Raw genomic sequence first — 17,822 nt, 5'->3', positions numbered from 1 at the left:
AGGAAAGCCGATGAGCAGCTGAAGTAAAACAGAGAGCATAGATGAAGTGAGGGACAACCGCCAAAAATCCAGCTGGGATTGATAAAACTAGAGCGTCTCCCCTCCAGCTCGCCCCATAAAAGATCTCCTTCTCCCATTACTACAGTGGCTTGGCTTTTATAGCCTTCTCATCTCAGCAGGCCTTGCTCTCAGCCTGTCGACACATGAGCTATAGGTACTACAAGTCCCAGAACACCTGGGGACAGAGCACCTGTAACATGAGTGCTCTTAAAGGCTGAAGAGCAAAACTTTCTTGCAAATTCCTCTTTCCCCCCTCCCCCCCCCCGCCACAAACAGTCTGTTTTGCAGTTCCTCTTTCCTCCCAGTCATCAGTGGGTAGATTAAAAAAAATCTACATTTCAACAAAGGCATCAAAGAAAAGTTTATGCTTGATCCTGTTTTAATATTACCTCTCCCTGTGCTGCCATGGAGTGAGCTGGCTGGTTTACAAGGCAGAATGGGGTGAGAGGCTGCTGGGCTGTGCACCCCCAGAATTAGTTTGGGATACCCTGCTGGGCTGTGCATGCTTCTCCCCATGTGGCCCTGGAGTTGGCGGGGTTGTGCTGGGGGAACCCTACTGGGCTGTGCATTTACTGCCCCCCAGCATTCTCCCATACAGCTAGCTGATTGGGTTGCAGGGGAGAGCCCTGCTGGACTGTACATTTCCCCCACCCTTCCCCCATGCTGCCCTGGAGTTGGCTGAGTTGTTGGACCTAGCTAAGCTGTGCATCCCCACATCACCCCGGTGCTGCAGGGCAGTGCACACCCCTGTGCGGCCCTGGGGCTGGCTGGGCTGGGGGCCACTGGAGGGTGTTGCAACCCCCGTGCAAGGTGGGTGTGGGGGGGGTCCCTGTAAGGCGGTGAAACCCCTGTGCTGCCCTCAGGCTAGCTGGGTTGGGGGGTCCACTGCACCCCCATGATGCCCTGAGGCTGACTAGGTTAGGGGTCCCTGTGGAACAGTGCACCCCTCAACTCACCCCATGCAGGCGGTGCAGGGAGCCCCTCAGCCTGGCCCCGCTTCGGGAGAAGTCCCTCGTTAACACAGGGCACTTCTGAGCCTCTCTAGCCGCTGGAGGATTAAGCAGCTCTGCGGTTGTATCGCTCCCATTCCCAGCTGCATGTGGGGCTGGACCAATCCACATGCCCTGTTCCTGCAGGACAGCCTGGGTCGCTTGCCCATCACAGCCAGGGCTAGCAATCCAGCCACTTTATCACAGTAGCAATACTGGGGGGGTTTCCCTTGCTGCCTGGGCCTTTAAGGGTGCGTTTAGGGCTGGTTCTCCAGCGCTTCTCAGCCAATGCCAGGGCCAGACACTCACTTGGGTTAAAGTAAAATCTGCGATTTCTCTGTGATCACTGGACTCCAGGAGCTGGGGCTAGAAGAAGAGCCACAGAAGTCACCAGTGTCAAAATGTGACCCCCTAAACGCTTAGCGAGGCAAGTAAAAGAACCCCAGGATAATTAGTTAAAGAATAACAAGACTTTTAAAATAATCTCTTGATTTTGGAATGTGTGGCTGACTTTTGAAAAAGATGGCTTTAGGTAGTCTTTAGAGTTCAGGGCTGTTGTTGGGTGTGTTCCCCCCTACTCAGAACCATTTAGTTATGGCTTCCCCACTGCAGCATTTCTCATTCCATAAGGGGGTGGAGGGGGAATCCAGCCACAGACTAGAAATGTTTTTAAAAATAAAAGTTGATATTGCTCTCAAGAAATTTGTGTTCTTTCTCTCCTGTCTTACATGACAAATACACTAGTTAAAAATTGTAGGGATTTAGCATTAAGGTGGATTTTATGATTGCATGCAAGTTAACCAGTGACATAACTTTTATAATATGTCACACATGGAGCAGTACCAAATTTGGCAGCTGTTGAGATAGTCTGTGCTTTGGAGAGCTTACAAGTGAAGACCCTAATCCTGCCAAAACTTCCCACACTGTGTAGGCTGAAAATTGAGCATTTGCATAAATCTTGGTAGAATCAGAGCTTAAACAAATAGACAATTCATTAAGGGAAGGGATCTTGCATACCATCAGGGTGATGGTTTGCAAATGTCAAGTTAGAACCATGATGTTTTGTGTCTTGCTTAGAGACCCAAAACTGAGACTGGATCACCCAGCACAATGGGTCCCCAAATAGCTTGGAGTAAAAATAGGGTTGGCTGGGTTATAATCAAGTACTGGGTAGTTTTTGCTCTTGTCATAAATTAAAGGGAAGGGTAACCACCTTTCTGTATACAGTGCTATAAAATCCCTCCTGGCCAGAGGCAAAATCCCTGCACCTGTAAAGGGTTAAGACGCTAAGGTAACCTCGCTGGCAACTGACCCAAAATGACCGATGAGGGGACAAGGATACTTTGAAATCTGGCAGGGGGAAGGCTTTTGTGTGTCTGTCTGTGTGATGCCTCTGCCGCGGACAGATCAAGAAAGGAAGCAGTTCAACTCCTATAAAGTTAGGAAGTAATCTAGCTAGAAAATGCGTTAGATTTTCTTTTGTTTTTTGGCTTGTGAAATTCATTGTGCTGGAAGGAATATGTATTCCTGTTTTTGGGTGGGAAGTGATTTTTGGAGTCTATTGTGTGGTGGCAGGAATTGGTTTTCCAGAGGGAAAGAGAATTGGGGGAACTATATTTGGGGTGGGATGGTTCTTTGAACAGGGAGAGAACAGATTGTGGGATGAGAGGGAAGAGCGTTGTGTAGTGAGGAGGCTAGCTTGTGGGGTACCATTCACAAATCACCTCTTATCCTTTGACTCAGCCCCAGTGTTGTGGTGGGGGAAATAATCATAACTGGTTGCGGCTGGGGGCCCTGAGGAAGGCTGGGTGGCGGAGATGGGCTCATTAGCCCTCTGAGTTTTTCAGTGGGCCTACAAGACCCAGTGGTAGCAGGACTGATAGGTAGAGGGGTCATGAGTGAACTTAAAGATGCTGGGAAGTTGCTTCAGTGGGAAGCTCCAGGACATGATGCAGGCATGTTTATTTTGTTTGGGCTTCTGTTGCAGTGTAGGGAACAAAACAAGAACCATGCTGCAGGTGACACACTGCTGGGGACAGCAGCTGGCTTAGTGGAACTTCCCTGCTAACACTTCCACATAGCACTTGATTTTATCGATAAAGGGTAGCCCCCTGGCTCCCGGCCCAGCCACAGCTCCACCGCCAGCCATGGCTCCACTTGTGGCGCTGTGTCCAACCCCAGCACTGGCCCCACTCCCAGTCTGTTTTTTTTTTTTGGGGGGGGGGGGGGGGGAGAGGAGAGGAGAATGTGGACAGGGGTAAGAGGGGAGTGTGAGGTAAAAAGTTTGGGGATCACTCATCTAGGTTGCATTTCCCTAGTTTGTTTATGAGATAGTCATGCGAGATAGTATCAGAAACCTTACTAAAGTCCAGATATACCACATCTACCACTTTCCCCCCATCCACAAGGCTTGTTACCCTGTCAAAGAAAACTCTTAGTTTGGCTTGACAGGATTTGTTCTTGACAAACCCATGCTGACTGTTACTTATTAGCTTATTGTCTTCTAGGTGTTTGCAAATGATTGCTTATTTACTCCATTATCTTCCCAGGTACTGAAGTTAAGCTGACTGGTCTGTAATTCCCCAGGTTGTCCCTATTTCCCTTTTTTATAGATTGGGACTAGATTTGCCCTTTTCTAGTCCTCTGGAATCTCACCCGTCTTCCATGACTTTTTGAAGATAATCATTAGTGGCTCCGATATCTCTGCAGTCAGCTCCTTGAGTATTCTAGGATGTATTTCATCAGGCCCTGGTGACTTGAAGACACCTAACTTGAGTAAGTAATTTTTAACTTGTTCTTTCCATAATTTAGCCTCTGCTCCTACCTCATTTTCACTGGCATTCACTATGTTAGACGTCCAATCACCACCAACCTTCTTGGTGAAAACTGAAACAAAAAGAGTCACTTAGCACTTCTGCCATTTCCACATTTTCAGTTATTGTCTTCCCCCTCATTGAGCCTACCCAGTCCTTGATCTTCCTCTTGCTTTTAAATGTATTTGTAGAATGTTTTTTTATACCCTTTGTTGTTAGCTAGTTGAATCTCATTTTGTGCCTTGGCCTACATACTTGTGTTATTTGTTTATATTCATCCTTTGTAATTGGACCTAGTTTCCACTTTTTGTAACACTCTCTTCTGAGTTTCAGGTCATTGAAGATCTCCTGGTTAAGCCAGGGTGGTCTCTTGCCATACTTCCTATCTTTCCTACACAGTGGGATAGTTTGCTCTTGTGCCCTTAATAAGGTCTCTTTGAAAATCTGCCAACTCTCTTGAACTGTTTTTTCCCCTTAGACTTGTGTCCCATGGGATGTTACCTATCAATTCCCTGAGTTTGCCAAAGTCTGCCTTCTTGAAATCCATTATCTTTATTGTGCTGTTTTCCCTCCTACCATTACTTAGAATCAAGAACTCTGCCATTTCACGATCACTTTCACCCAAGCTGCCTTCCACTTACAGAGAGGAACTGGTTGAGAATGTGTGTCAAAATCAAATCTAGAACAGCCTCTCTCCTGGTAGGTTTCTCCACCTTCTGAAATAAAAATTGTCTGCAATACATTCCAAGAACTTGCTGGATAATCTGTGCCCGGTGCTGTGTTTTCCGCCCCCTCAACAGATGTCTGGGTACTTGAAGTCTCCCAAAACCACCAAGTCCTGTGCTTTGGATGATTTTGTTAGTTGTTTAAAAAAAGCCTCATCCACCTCTTCTTCCTGGTTCGGTGGTCTGTAGTAGACCCCTATCATGACATCACCCTTGTTTTTTTACCCTTTATCCTTACCCAGAGACTTTCAACAGGTCTGTCTTAATGGCTATTAGCCAGGATGGGTAAGGAATGGTGTCCCTAGCCTCTGTTTGTCAGAGGTTGGAGATGGATGGCAGGAGAGAGCTCACTTGATCATTACCTGTTAGGTTCACTCCCTCTGGGGCACCTGGCATTGGCCACTGTCAGCAGACAGGATAATGGGCTGGATGGACCTTTGGTCTGACCCAGTATGGCCATTCTTATGTCTCCTATTTCCATCACAACCTCAGTACAAGTGTATATATTTTAAAGCAACATCTCCTATCTTTTTTCCCTGAGAGAGCTGTGCCCTGGTATACCAATATTCCACCAAGTCTCTATGATGCCAGCTATGTCATAGCTGTGTTTATTAACTACCATTTCAAGTTCCTGCTTATTCCCCATAATTCTCGTATTCATATACATATGTCTAAGATAGTGATTTGATTTGCCCCGTGTTTTCTCTTGTCTCTTCCTTATCCCTGCTCCCTCCCAGCCAGAAATGAGGACAATGCACTATAGCTTTTAATAATACAATATAAAATGAAGGCACAGGAAAGCCCTGTGGTTTATTATAACAGACATGATCTGAATGACCCCATCATCCTGAGGAGTCTAGGACCTTCTTGTCCTGAAGATTGCTATAATTCAGGATCAAGAACAGTATCAGGCTGGAAGGACTTTGAGAATTCATCATGTCCAGCCCCCTGTGCTGAGGCAGGACCAGCTAAACAGACAGTATCCCTGACAGGTGTTTGTCTAACCTGTTCTTAAAAACAGACTATTAGAAGAGAACTCAGAGCTCTTTCCATTCCAATCCATAGCTCTGTCACCACCCTATACTGCAGGACTCTGATCTGTAAACGGATCAAGGAGGCACCAGTAGGGAACAGCAGGATTTACTGGCCAGGTTTCCATGGTCTTTCAACTGGAAACAAACAGAGCAGTGCTTCACAGAGATTCTTCTGGTCTCCTAGAGAGAGCTCCGCTAAGTGGGGCATCCCAGACACCAGTTCCCCGGGAAATCCACTGAGTGGCAGATCCCCACCCCCAAGCTCTGCTACAACATCAGGAAGACTGGTGACTTAGGGCCTCACTTAGATATAAGGGCTTTGTATTAGTCTGATGTTTTTCTGTTTGGTTCTAGATCCAGGCTCTGCACTGTCCTCCTTACCTGACGGATGTGTTCTGGGCACTCACCAGGAAAGGAGGTGCACTCCTGTCTTGCGATGGAGGCGTTGAAAGCTTTCTTGATCTCTGCAGGTAGGTGGCATGGGTTGACAAGAGCGTTGAGTCTTTTGTGTTTGGGCGCCCTGCACCTCTGACTTGTGCTCTACCCTTTGATGGGTACAATAGCCTCAGACACAGCGGGACTGATGCACTCTTCCCTGCTGGCTGTGGAATAGGGACAAATCCACATTCGTTCCAATTTCCTTTTCTGCATGCGAGGAACAGTGCTGTGCTTCCAGGGACAGGGCTCCAAGTGCTGCGAGTCTCCTGGCCAAGGAGAGACCCAGTAAGTAACAGTTCCCAGAAGAATAGTTTGCTCAGTAACCCCAGGGATTAGCCCCATGCATGTATGGAGGGGGCAGGGGAGGTAGATTAAGCACTTCCTCAGGGTGGCTTCATTAGTCTCCTAGTGGAAAGAAAATTTACCTTCTGCCTGTAGACTCCAAGGTGCTGAACAGAGCTTCTCCCAGGCCCTTTGATGGTAGCACCACTGTAGGGACAGATGTTCCCTCCACGGCCCCTCACAATCTTCTCTAACTATTTATTTAGGAAGGTTTAACAGGTTTACAAATCTCTGCCATGTAAACGTTGGAGACAAAATAGTCATTACAACAGTGAGCTCTTCTTTAGAGCAACCTAGTCATACAATAAATCAGCTCTATTTCACAGGGTGCTACCACTTTACAATGCCCACAACACGCGGGTTCTGTGATTTTATCACAGAGAGTAAAATCTGATTGCACATATCGAACAAGCCAGGCCTATCAAATAGTAATATTCAAAAAAATTGGACAGGTGCACTGATATTTTGCAGGAGAATGTACTTTGAGTATTGAATAAAGGTAACCAAATATCTAAGTAACTATTTGTCCTTTGTTTTGCCGAGTATGTAATTGGTGCATTAATTTTTCCATAACAACCTGCCACATTTTTTGAACCATTCCTCTAGAGCTGGACTATTTTTTTTTCCTGCTAGGGGGCTAGCAGTAGCTTAGCAGCTACTAGCAGATGAGATTAATTCTTCATTCTGTTTATGTGACCATTTTTTGCTAGAAGGATTATCGGAGGATCCTTTAGAATAGATATCCAACAGTTTGTGAAGTTTGGTTATGAATTGTATCCCAATGCTCTAACAGCTGGGCACATCCACTGTATATATATACACAATCTCCTCTTTCATCGCGGTTTTTCCAACATTTATCCCCATTTAGTATCTCACCGTTGTGAGGCACCATTGAAGCAGTATCTTAAGACATTTTTTGTATCATGTTACAGTTGCTGCTCCTCTCTTCCAAATCAAACCCCGTTTCTCTGGGGTAATTTGTCAGTCCAAATCCTTTTCCTAGCATGTCAGATATGGACTTTTTTTTTTTTTTTTGTTAAGAAAGTGGTCTGCAAAGATTGATTTGTTTTAATTCTTTTATTTCCTAACTACCAGATGCCATTGCTTCTATGAAAGTTTTCTTTTAAAACAAAAAGCTCTCTTTTCTAGAATGGTGAGAAACATAATGTTTAACCTAAAGGTACTGGTACCATGGGAGAGTGGGTCAGTTAAAATTGTGATCTCTGAATAAATTAGAAATGTTCCTCACTGAGTGCACCTCACACTCTAACGTTCTTATCGTCTCCTCACCCCTTTGTACATATGGGGAACTGAGGCACAGAGAGAAGTGACTTGTCTGAGGTCACACAGGAAACTCATAGCAGAGGCGGGAATTGAACCCAGGTCTCCCAAGTCCTTAGCTCATGCCTCAATCATTGGCCCATCTTGCCTCCTACCAGGGCCTTAGCTGGAGACACTTGGGCTTGCTACGCCAGCTCCTGGAACTTGTCCTAGTTGAGAGACAGTGCTGTTGGCTGACTCTTCTAGATGCCAGAAGAGCAGAAATAGGCTTCTCTGGCTATTCCTCAGTCCTTCGTCTCCTTCCAAATGCCAGGCAGCTCAACTTTGCCTTTCTGGATTGTCCTAGTGAGCTGGTTCTTGCAATAATGGAACCTCTCTGTGAAGAAGGAAGACAGGAGGGCCTGATGCAAGGTTGATCAAGCCAGAGAAATCCTGTCTCCTTGGTCAATAAAGAGCTTACCCAGACTTACCCTTGCTCTCCCCTCCCTGATCTTCTGGAGGATCTGGGACAGCATAAACACTGGATGGAAGGGATACCAATAACTCTGGCTGTACCTGAGACAGAACAGGAGCAGTGGATGCTGTGAGATCTCACCTCCTGGAGATGAATATCTCATGGACGCAAATGGATACATTTAGCCAAAGCACTGGGCAAAGGAGCTCGAGCCCACTGACTGATTGCTCAAGCCAATCTGCTTTGGTACTCAGCTTCCCTTTTAGGGTGCAGAGAAGTACAGATGATCTCTGCCTGAACAGGGGGGAGAGGATACTTGGTTCCTCCTTGCTCACTGATCTGTGGCATGGCCAATGTGTTCTGCAGTAACAATGTAAGGACTCAGATGCCATTCTTAATGCAAGCTGTACTTTGTTCTAATGTCTTTTGTAGTTTAAGAATATTTAATAGCATTAGAAGGTCGTAGACAGAGCACTTACCTAGGAGTCAGGATACCTCAGATCTATTCCTGATCTACCATTGACCTAGAATATCTTTGGGGAAGTCACAATCTCTCTCACCTTCCCTCTGTCTTGTCCCTTTAACTCTGATCTTAAATGGGGACCTTAAGTGATACTCTAACACAAGTAGTAAAACAATGACACTGCTAGCAAGCTCACCTTACTGTATATTTTGACAAAATAACTAGTTGATTGAAAAGTGGGAAAAATCATGATTTTTTTTGGTTTTTACAAAAATAAGTTTTCCAGCTAGAGTTGACTGTCACAGTTAAATGGGCTATGCGATGCTGACCGAAATAGACTGGTGTGTGACCTAAGAGGATTTTATTCAGACATGGGGGAACAGATTTGAGCTGTGAAAACCTTCAATTTTATAATCATTTTTCTAACTGATTACATTAAATGACATTTGTTCATGATAATGTATTAAGATTTTACTATACTTGCCTCTGTTTGTCCCAGAGTTCCAGTTGCCATAACCTAGAAAAAGACCAAAAGGTGGTCAAAACCCAAGATTATATGGTAATGCCAGCTGTTCTAGCTAGAGCATAAGGAGAATCTATGCTATTTAAGATCTGACCATCAAATGCACCCAAATAAGCCAGACTGTATCACAGTGGATACTCCTAAAAAGAGATCAGAAAAACGTATATTACTCCGAAAGAATTCTGCACCTCTGAGCGTATAGAATTCATGTCCCCCACAGATAAGGTTGGGGAAGCAAAGGGAAGTCTCAAGAGTGGTCATGTGTGTCTCCCCAGCAGCACAGCACCAAGAGCAGCCAGAAGAGAGGCAAATCGGGGGGAGGGGGGTCCCCTCCCATGAGCATAGTTTAGGGAGGAGAGGGGGTATTGCTCCCTCAACAGAACCGATGGGGGCTGTGTGGGGTCACATGCCACTGCCTATTTCTGAGAGTGCAGAGCTGCCTGGATGATGGAGAGTGCCCCTCCCACTAGCTGACTCTGCCTCCTTGGTCCTGGTGCCAGTCATACCCCTCTTCTATCATAGAATATCAGGGTTGGAAGGGACCTCAGGAGGTCATCTAGTTCAACCCCCTGCTCAAAGCAGGACCAATCCCAAACTAAATCATCCCAGCCAGGGCTTTGTCAAGCCGGACCTTAAAAACCTCTAAGGAAGGAGATTCCACCTTAATGAAAAAGTTTTTCCTAATATCCAACCTAAACCTCCCGCACTGCAACTTGAGACCATTACTCCTCGTTCTGTCATCTGCTACCACTGAAAACAGTCTAGATCCCTCCTCTTTGGAACCCCCTTTCAGGTACTTGAAAGCACCTATCAAATCCCGCCCTCATTCTTCTCTTCTGCAGACTAAACAATCCCAGTTCCCTCAGCCTCTCCTCGTAAGTCATGTGCTCCAGCCCCCTAATAGTTTTTGTTGCCCTCCGCTGGACTCTTTCCACATCCTTCTTGTAGCGTGAGGCCCAAAATTGGACACAGTACTCCAGATGAGGCCTCACCAATGTTGAATAGAGGGGGAATGATCACGTCCCTCAATCTGCTGGCAATGCCCCTACTTATACAGCCGAAAATGCCGTTAGCCTTCTTGGCAACAAGGGCACACTGCTGGATATGAGTCAACTTCTCATCCACTTTAACCCCAGGTCCTTTTCTGCAGAACTGCTGCCTAGCTATTCAGTCCCTAGTCTGTAGCAGTGCATGGGATTCTTCCGTCCTAAGTGCCGGACTTTGCATTTGTCCTTGTTGAACCTCATCAGATTTCTTTTGGCCCAATCCTCTAATTTGTCTAGGTCCCTCTGTATCCTATCCCTACCCTCCATATCTACCACTCCTCCCAGTTTAGTGTCAGTTCTATGCGTGCTGGGAGCCATCCTGTTTTCCATACAATGGTGAGTGCCACTGGTGAGTCATTGCAAGGGTGGCTGAGGGGGGAAAAGAGGTAGTGGGGAAGAAAGGGGGACGGGATGTAGGAGTGAGGGGAGGGAGATAGGAGCGGTGGAGAAAGGGATAGGATGGGGAAGAGAAGCGGATGGGGGGGATCCTGGTGCTGGCAGCAGCTGAGGCTCCCCTATTAAGCAGGCCCATTGAACCCCCACTCTGACAAACCCCTGCACCTGGACCACCCTGACGAGCCCTCCGCACCTGGACCCCCACTGAGTCCTAATCGGCTGCACCCAGACCCCCAAACCCAGCAAGTCCCACTCCCAGACCCCCTCGCTGAATCTCATCTCTCTCCACCTGGACCCCCCTGCAGAGTCCCATTGTCCCTGCATCTGGAACCTCCCTTGTGCATCCAGATCCTCCACTGAGCTTCCCCCAGCCAGGGTGCCCCACACAAAACCCTCTTATCCCACATCTAGATCCACCTACACTAAGCCCTCCACAGTTGGACCCTGTTGGGCTGAGCCTGCCTGCCCAAAACTGGTGCAGAGCCCAAGGGTGTTTCTGCAGCAGGCCCAGCCCTTGTGCTCTGCTAGGGTCAGGTGCAGCCTCACTGCAGAGTCCCTGTTCAATGGGTGGGGGGCCTACAGGGTGATCTCTCACCTCTGTGCAGCCAGTGGTCTGTGCTCACCACTGCTATGCTGGAGCCTCCACATTTATTAACAAATAAAATTTGCAAAATTTTAAAAATATTGTGTGCAGCATTTTTATTTTCTTGGCGCAGAATTCCCTCAGGAGTACGATAACAACAACAAGTAGGAAACGTTCTAGAGCAGTGGTTTTCAAATTTTTTTTGCTGGCGACCCAGTTGAAGAAAATTGATGCCTGTGACCCAACGGAGCTGGAGGATGAGGGGTTTGGGAGGGGTTCAGGGCTGGGGCAGGAGTGCAGGCTGTGGGATGGGGCCAGGAACAAAGGGTTTGGGATGCAGGAGCGGGCTCTGGGTGTGTGGGAGGGCCTCAGGACTGGGGAAGGGGGTTGGGGTGCGGGAGGGGGTCAGGGCTCTGGGATGGGGGGTTTGGGTGGGGGCACGGGGTTGGAGCATGGGCTTACCTTGGGCAGCTCCCAGTCAGTGGCATGGTGGGAGGGAGGGGGTTAAGGCAGGCTGGTCCCTACCTGTCCTTGCACTGCGGACCATGCTGCACCCTGAAAGTGTTCAGCAGCAGGTCCAGCTCCTAGGTGGAGTCGTGCAAGCAGCTCCATGTGGCTCTCACAGTAGGCATCACCCCCCAAGCTCCCACCTGGTGGTTCCCGGCCAATGGGAGTGTGGAGCTGGTGCTCGGGGCAGGGGCTGGACCTGCTGCTGGCCACTTCCGGTGGTCAGAACAGGTAGGGACTAGCCTGCCTTAGTCGGGCAGCACCGCCAACAGGACTTTTAATGGCCCAGTCAGTGGTGCTGACCAGAGCCACCGTGACCCATTATTGGGTCGCGACCCGCAGTCTGAAAACCACTGCTCTCGAGAGTAGTGTCCTTACTCATGAGTTTCTGTATAATGTTATTTTAATTCAAGCTTAAGTTTCTAGCACTTGTGTCTGAAAAGATACCCTTCCAACGGGAACTGGCGAGTTTTGTTTTTCAATATCTATAGAAAGATGCAGCTTGGAACAAAGGCTGTTATTTGCCCAAGGCCTAGATCACAGCAACATCTTGGACTGGAAGGGAAGGAATCACTCACTAGCAACTTGCTTTGCATCTGGTAATACAGTCTTAGGGATGGGATATGCTTTCCATTGCCTGTGCCCTCACTAGGGGCTTGTCTCCAGTACAAAATTTGTCATTTACTGATAGGTGCCATCATACCAGTGAAGAACATGGATTAGCTGCAATGGTAACCATGGCCAAAACAGTCAGCACCACTGGATTTTAACCAAAGTTTCTGAACCCCCACTGCCAAATCCCTAGTACACAAGAATCTCCCTGCTAGGTTAGGTTCGGCGTGAATCCCCTTATGTGGGCTCCCAAATTCCTATCCAGACCCAGAGTAGGACTACACTGGATCTGCTACACAGAGTGTCTGTTGCAGAGAAGGGAGCAGGACTGATCACCAAAAAAGTTGTGAGCCAGTAGCTTTTTAAAACTGGCATTATCGTCTCCTCTTAGAACCTAGAATACACAAGTTTCCTGACTAGTTTTAGCATTTTCCTACATCAGCAATAGTGCTGCATTTCTAGCCCTGCAAGAGGCTGACTGACATGCTTCTGTTTGATGCTTGATACAGAAAGGTGACTCCTCAAGATTACACACACCTCAACAGGTGCCACATACAAAGCAAGCTCACCTCTTGAAGTTACCATCAAGTCACTGAGAATTTTAGTTAGAAACTGGAAGACTTCACACTAGATGATACCAATTTTAAACAGACAACTCCATTCAAGAATGGAGTTACATAGAGATGTGTAGTCTTAGTTCTTCTAAAGATAAGGAACAGAGATATAATGCCTACTTCCAGTACAAAGATAGGAGGGTTTTGCTTTACCTTTGCTTCTTGTACATGTCTGGGTATGTTTTAAGCCACTTTATATCAGAGATACAGAAGTTAATACAGAACGTATTAAGCTGTACGTCATGCCTCCTGTATATGCAAAACATTTACGTAGAATCCTTTACCAAAGAATCATTTAACCACAGATATATGAACAGGTAATGGAATCTTATTAACTTTTCTGCTAATCAAATCACCTGTACAGAGAAACTGAATGACTATAGACATAATATACTGCAGGAAAGGGAACAGAAGGGCAACCAACAACTCAAATTACAACAGGGCTAAACTCTAGCCTAGACATACCTTAAGTATCAACCAAAGTTATATTTCTGGAAGATTTGAGTAGAACCTGGATGTAGGGCCAGGTCCATCATCCACCCTAACACCACACTCCACTCATTTCACAAGGCCAGAAACATCAAAAAGTAACTGTATTAGATGAAGACTGGTGAATTAAGTGCAGAAACCCCAGTCTGGTCTCATTACACCTCTGACCACAATTACTTGTGTGCAAAAGTGTGTATCAGCATACTCTTCCTGCTCCGTCTGTGTTCGTAGCTGGCAATTTCTGGCACCCAATTCCCAAAGTCAACCACAGTTCCCAAAGTCAACCAATTTCTTCTGTTATGCCACATTCATCTAGCTTCAAAGTCTGCACACATTCTTCCAGGGCTGAGCTATTTAGTTGTTTTTTTTTGGTTTAATTTTAATTTTAATATGGGCATCTATTTTGCAATGGATACTCATCACATAAATGTGTTTTCTAGGTGAACAATGATAAAAAACGTATGTATATTGAGCCATTACTATGTTCTACCCCTACCCCCACCTCCTCCTCAAGAAATAATCCTATAATCCATACAAGCATTAACACAGACCTCAGATTAAGGCTTTTAATTCCACAAAAATGAAAACCGAGAAAGCCTCAAGTAATATATATTCTTAATATTTGCAACAGCCTACAAGGTTGCAGTCAAGGAGTACATCCTGAAAACCTTCATCTCCCAATATAAAATGCATTCTTGTTTTGAGGAGGGCTACATGCTTCACATCACTTTTACCCTATTTCTACAAAAATAAGACTTTCCCTACAAACTGTATAATAGACAAGCAAAACTTCTATAGTTCCTTCCAATATACACCACATCAAAGCTCTTTACCATACTACTTAATAGGGATTCTTAACTTTTATCCATTGATGACCCCCCAAACCAACCACTTCTCCTTCTGTAATGCCACATCCCAGAACCTTTTGTGCTGTTTCAGCAATGAAAAGAGCTAGCAGTTTGCTTTTGCAAGTTCTTTCACCTATGGTAGAGAGGGGAGGGCACCCAGAGCCACAGGGGCAGGGGAACACACTCAGAACCCCCAGTTTGAGGGTGGGTTGCAGAGACTAAAATAGAGGGGGATCTGAGGGTGGCATTCAGGGAACTTGTGGGGGGAGAAAGAGGGATACAATCAGCTGCAGGTGCATGTTATGAACTGGACATACAGAAGCAACAAATTCTATGACCCTCTAGTTATGTTATGGATGACTGAAATCAGTTATTACAGTCAATGCATGTGAACTCAATCATTTAATATTTAAAAATACATCAAGCAAAAATTGTTCACAACATTTTCTATAAGAAAGTACAACTTTCCCCTACAAGATAGATTCAGTTCAGAAGGTTCTTCACAACCATAACAAATGTAAACAGTTTTTACATTAAGCCTTAGAGTCTGTAGAAAATGATAGCAGTTCCATGACCCTATGGTTGAGAATCCTTGCCATACCTGCACAGCATTGAACAGGCTGCCACCTTGGGGAAGAAAGGGAGCAATACAGTGGCCAGCTATCACAGTGCACAGTTGAGGTATGGGTCTTGATAAGTGAGATTTTCTCCACTGATCAAGGTGAACCCCTTATATTTAGACACCAAAGTGTCAAGCAAAGCAGGAGTTACAAACCCAATTATACTATTAATTTGTCCAAATTGCACACATTGTATTTGTGGCACCTTAGAGACTAACCAATTTATTAGAGCATAAGCTTTCGTGAGCTACAGCTCACTTCATCAGATGCATATCGTGGAAACTGCAGCAGACTTTATATATACACAGAGAATATGAACCAATACCTCCTCCCACCCCACTGTCCTGCTGGTAATAGCTTATCTAAAGTGATCATCAGGTGGGCCATTTCCAGCACAAATCCAGGTTTTCTCACCCTCCACCCCCCCACACAAATTCACTCTCCTGCTGGTGATAGCCCATCCAAAGTGACAACTCTTTACACAATGTGCATGACAATCAAGTTGGGCTATTTCCTGCACAAATCCAGGTTTTCTCACATCCCCCCCACCCCCATACACACACAAACTCACTCTCCTGCTGCTAATAGCTCATCCAAACTGACCACTCTTCAAGTTTAAATCCAAGTTAAACCAGAACATCTGGGGGGGGGGGTAGGAAAAAACAAGAGGAAACAGGCTACCTTGCATAATGACTTAGCCACTCCAAGTCTCTATTTAAGCCTAAATTAATAGTATCCAATTTGCAAATGAATGGTTGATTTAGAACCACCATATGGTTGATTTAGAACAACGCTTCCTCAGCTCTCATCCCCTAAAGCCCCTACTCTACTTGCGCTATATTGATGACATCATCATCTGGACCCATGGAAAAGAAGCCCTTGAGGAATTCCACCATGATTTCAACAATTTCCATCCCACCACCAACCTCAACCTGGTCCAGTCCACACAAGAGATCCACTTCCTGGACACTACAGTGCTAATAAACAATGGTCACATAAACACCACCCTATACCGGAAACCTACTGACCGCTATTCCTACCTGCATGCCTCCAGCTTTCACCCTGACCACACCACACGATCCATCGTCTACAGCCAAGCTCTGCGATACAACCGCATTTGCTCCAACCCCTCAGACAGAGACAAACACCTACAAGATCTCTGTCAAGCTTTCTTACAACTACAATACCCACCTGCGGAAGTAAAGAAACAGATTGATAGAGCCAGAAGAGTTCCCCGAAGTTACCTACTACAGGACAGGCCTAACAAAGAAAATAACAGAACGCCACTAGCTGTCACCTTCAGCCCCCAACTAAAACCCCTCCAACGCATTATTAAGGATCTACAACCTATCCTAAAGGATGACCCAACACTCTCACAAATCTTGGGAGACAGGCCAGTCCTTGCCTACAGACAGCCCCACAACCTGAAGCAAATACTCACCAACAACCACATACCCCACAACAGAACCACTAACCCAGGAACTTATCCTTGCAACAAAGCCCGTTGCCAATTGTGCCCACATATCTATTCAGGGGACACCATCACAGGGCCTAATAACATCAGCCACACTATCAGAGGCTCATTCATCTGCACATCCACCAATGTGATATATGCCATCATGTGCCAGCAATGCCCCTCTGCCATTTACATTGGTCAAACTGGACAGTCTCTACGTAAAAGAATAAATGGACACAAATCAGATGTCAAGAATTATAACATTCATAAACCAGTCGGAGAACACTTCAATCTCTCTGGTCACGCAATCACAGACATGAAGGTCGCTATCTTAAAACAAAAAAAACTTCAAATCCAGACTCCAGCGAGAAACTGCTGAATTGGAATTCATTTGCAAATTGGATACTATTAATTTAGGCTTAAATAGAGACTTGGAGTGGCTAAGTCATTATGCAAGGTAGCCTGTTTCCTCTTGTTTTTTCCTACCTCCCCCCCCAGATGTTCTGGTTTAACTTGGATTTAAACTTGAAGAGTGGTCAGTTTGGATGAGCTATTAGCAGCAGGAGAGTGAGTTTGTGTGTGTATGGGGGTGGGGGGGATGTGAGAAAACCTGGATTTGTGCAGGAAATAGCCCAACTTGATTGTCATGCACATTGTGTAAAGAGTTGTCACTTTGGATGGGCTATCACCAGCAGGAGAGTGAATTTGTGTGGGGGGGTGGAGGGTGAGAAAACCTGGATTTGTGCTGGAAATGGCCCACCTGATGATCACTTTAGATAAGCTATTACCAGCAGGACAGTGGGGTGGGAGGAGGTATTGGTTCATATTCTCTGTGTATATATAAAGTCTGCTGCAGTTTCCACGATATGCATCTGATGAAGTGAGCTGTAGCTCACGAAAGCTTATGCTCTAATAAATTGGTTAGTCTCTAAGGTGCCACAAGTACTCCTTTTCTTTTTGCGAATACAGACTAACACGGCTGTTACTCTGAAACACATTGTATTGGAAGGTAACGTTCTGAACATTCCACATACAATTGAGTATACCAGAATAAGGCAAATTTCATAGCTAGATTAATAGTCTTTTAGCAGTACAGTATTATTGAATCTGAGCTCTAAGGTTAGTACTTTCCCTGCCTCCCCCCCACAACCTCTCTCATTTTATTTAATGCAAAACGTGTAACCCAGCACCCAAAGGCAGTTAATTGCAACCACACTGAGGAAGAAAAAAAAATCTCAAACCTGTAGCAAAAAGCAGCAAAGCTGCAAATTCTGGGCTACCAGCCGAATACCTGAGACTCTCAAAGGACAATTCAACTACCCTTTCCTTTGTTTCAACAGAGGGTAGGAGAAGCAGGGATTGACGCCCCCTCTCATATGCAGAATCCCACATGCCTTGTCACCCTAGCTGGGTATAAATCTCAATTTCTCTCTCCCGAGCTCATCAGATGCAGGGGGAAGGGAAGAATCTGTGCCAGCTTTATCCTGCTTATTCCCCCACCCTCCCCGAGCTCATCAGCCAGGGATATT

General features: G+C 45.9%; 1 protein-coding gene across 1 annotated transcript in view; it reads right to left on the bottom strand.

The window, feature by feature from the left end:
* Window positions 1-17,822, bottom strand: part of LOC140901044 (uncharacterized) — an 88,266-nt gene that overhangs the window by 3,276 nt on the left and 67,168 nt on the right. Inside the window, exons 5-6 of the mRNA XM_073319212.2 lie at window positions 6,029-6,161; window positions 3,705-3,935 (exon numbers count right to left, since the gene is read on the bottom strand). Coding sequence (XP_073175313.2) covers window positions 3,705-3,935; window positions 6,029-6,161 — 364 coding nt within the window. The remainder of the gene's footprint in view (window positions 1-3,704; window positions 3,936-6,028; window positions 6,162-17,822) is intronic.

This window comes from Lepidochelys kempii, chromosome 20, assembly GCF_965140285.1.
Source record: "Lepidochelys kempii isolate rLepKem1 chromosome 20, rLepKem1.hap1, whole genome shotgun sequence".
Taxonomy (NCBI): Eukaryota; Metazoa; Chordata; order Testudines; family Cheloniidae; genus Lepidochelys; species Lepidochelys kempii.
The sequence above is the reverse complement of the archived record's forward strand: the minus strand, read 5'-3'. Positions and strand labels throughout refer to the sequence as shown.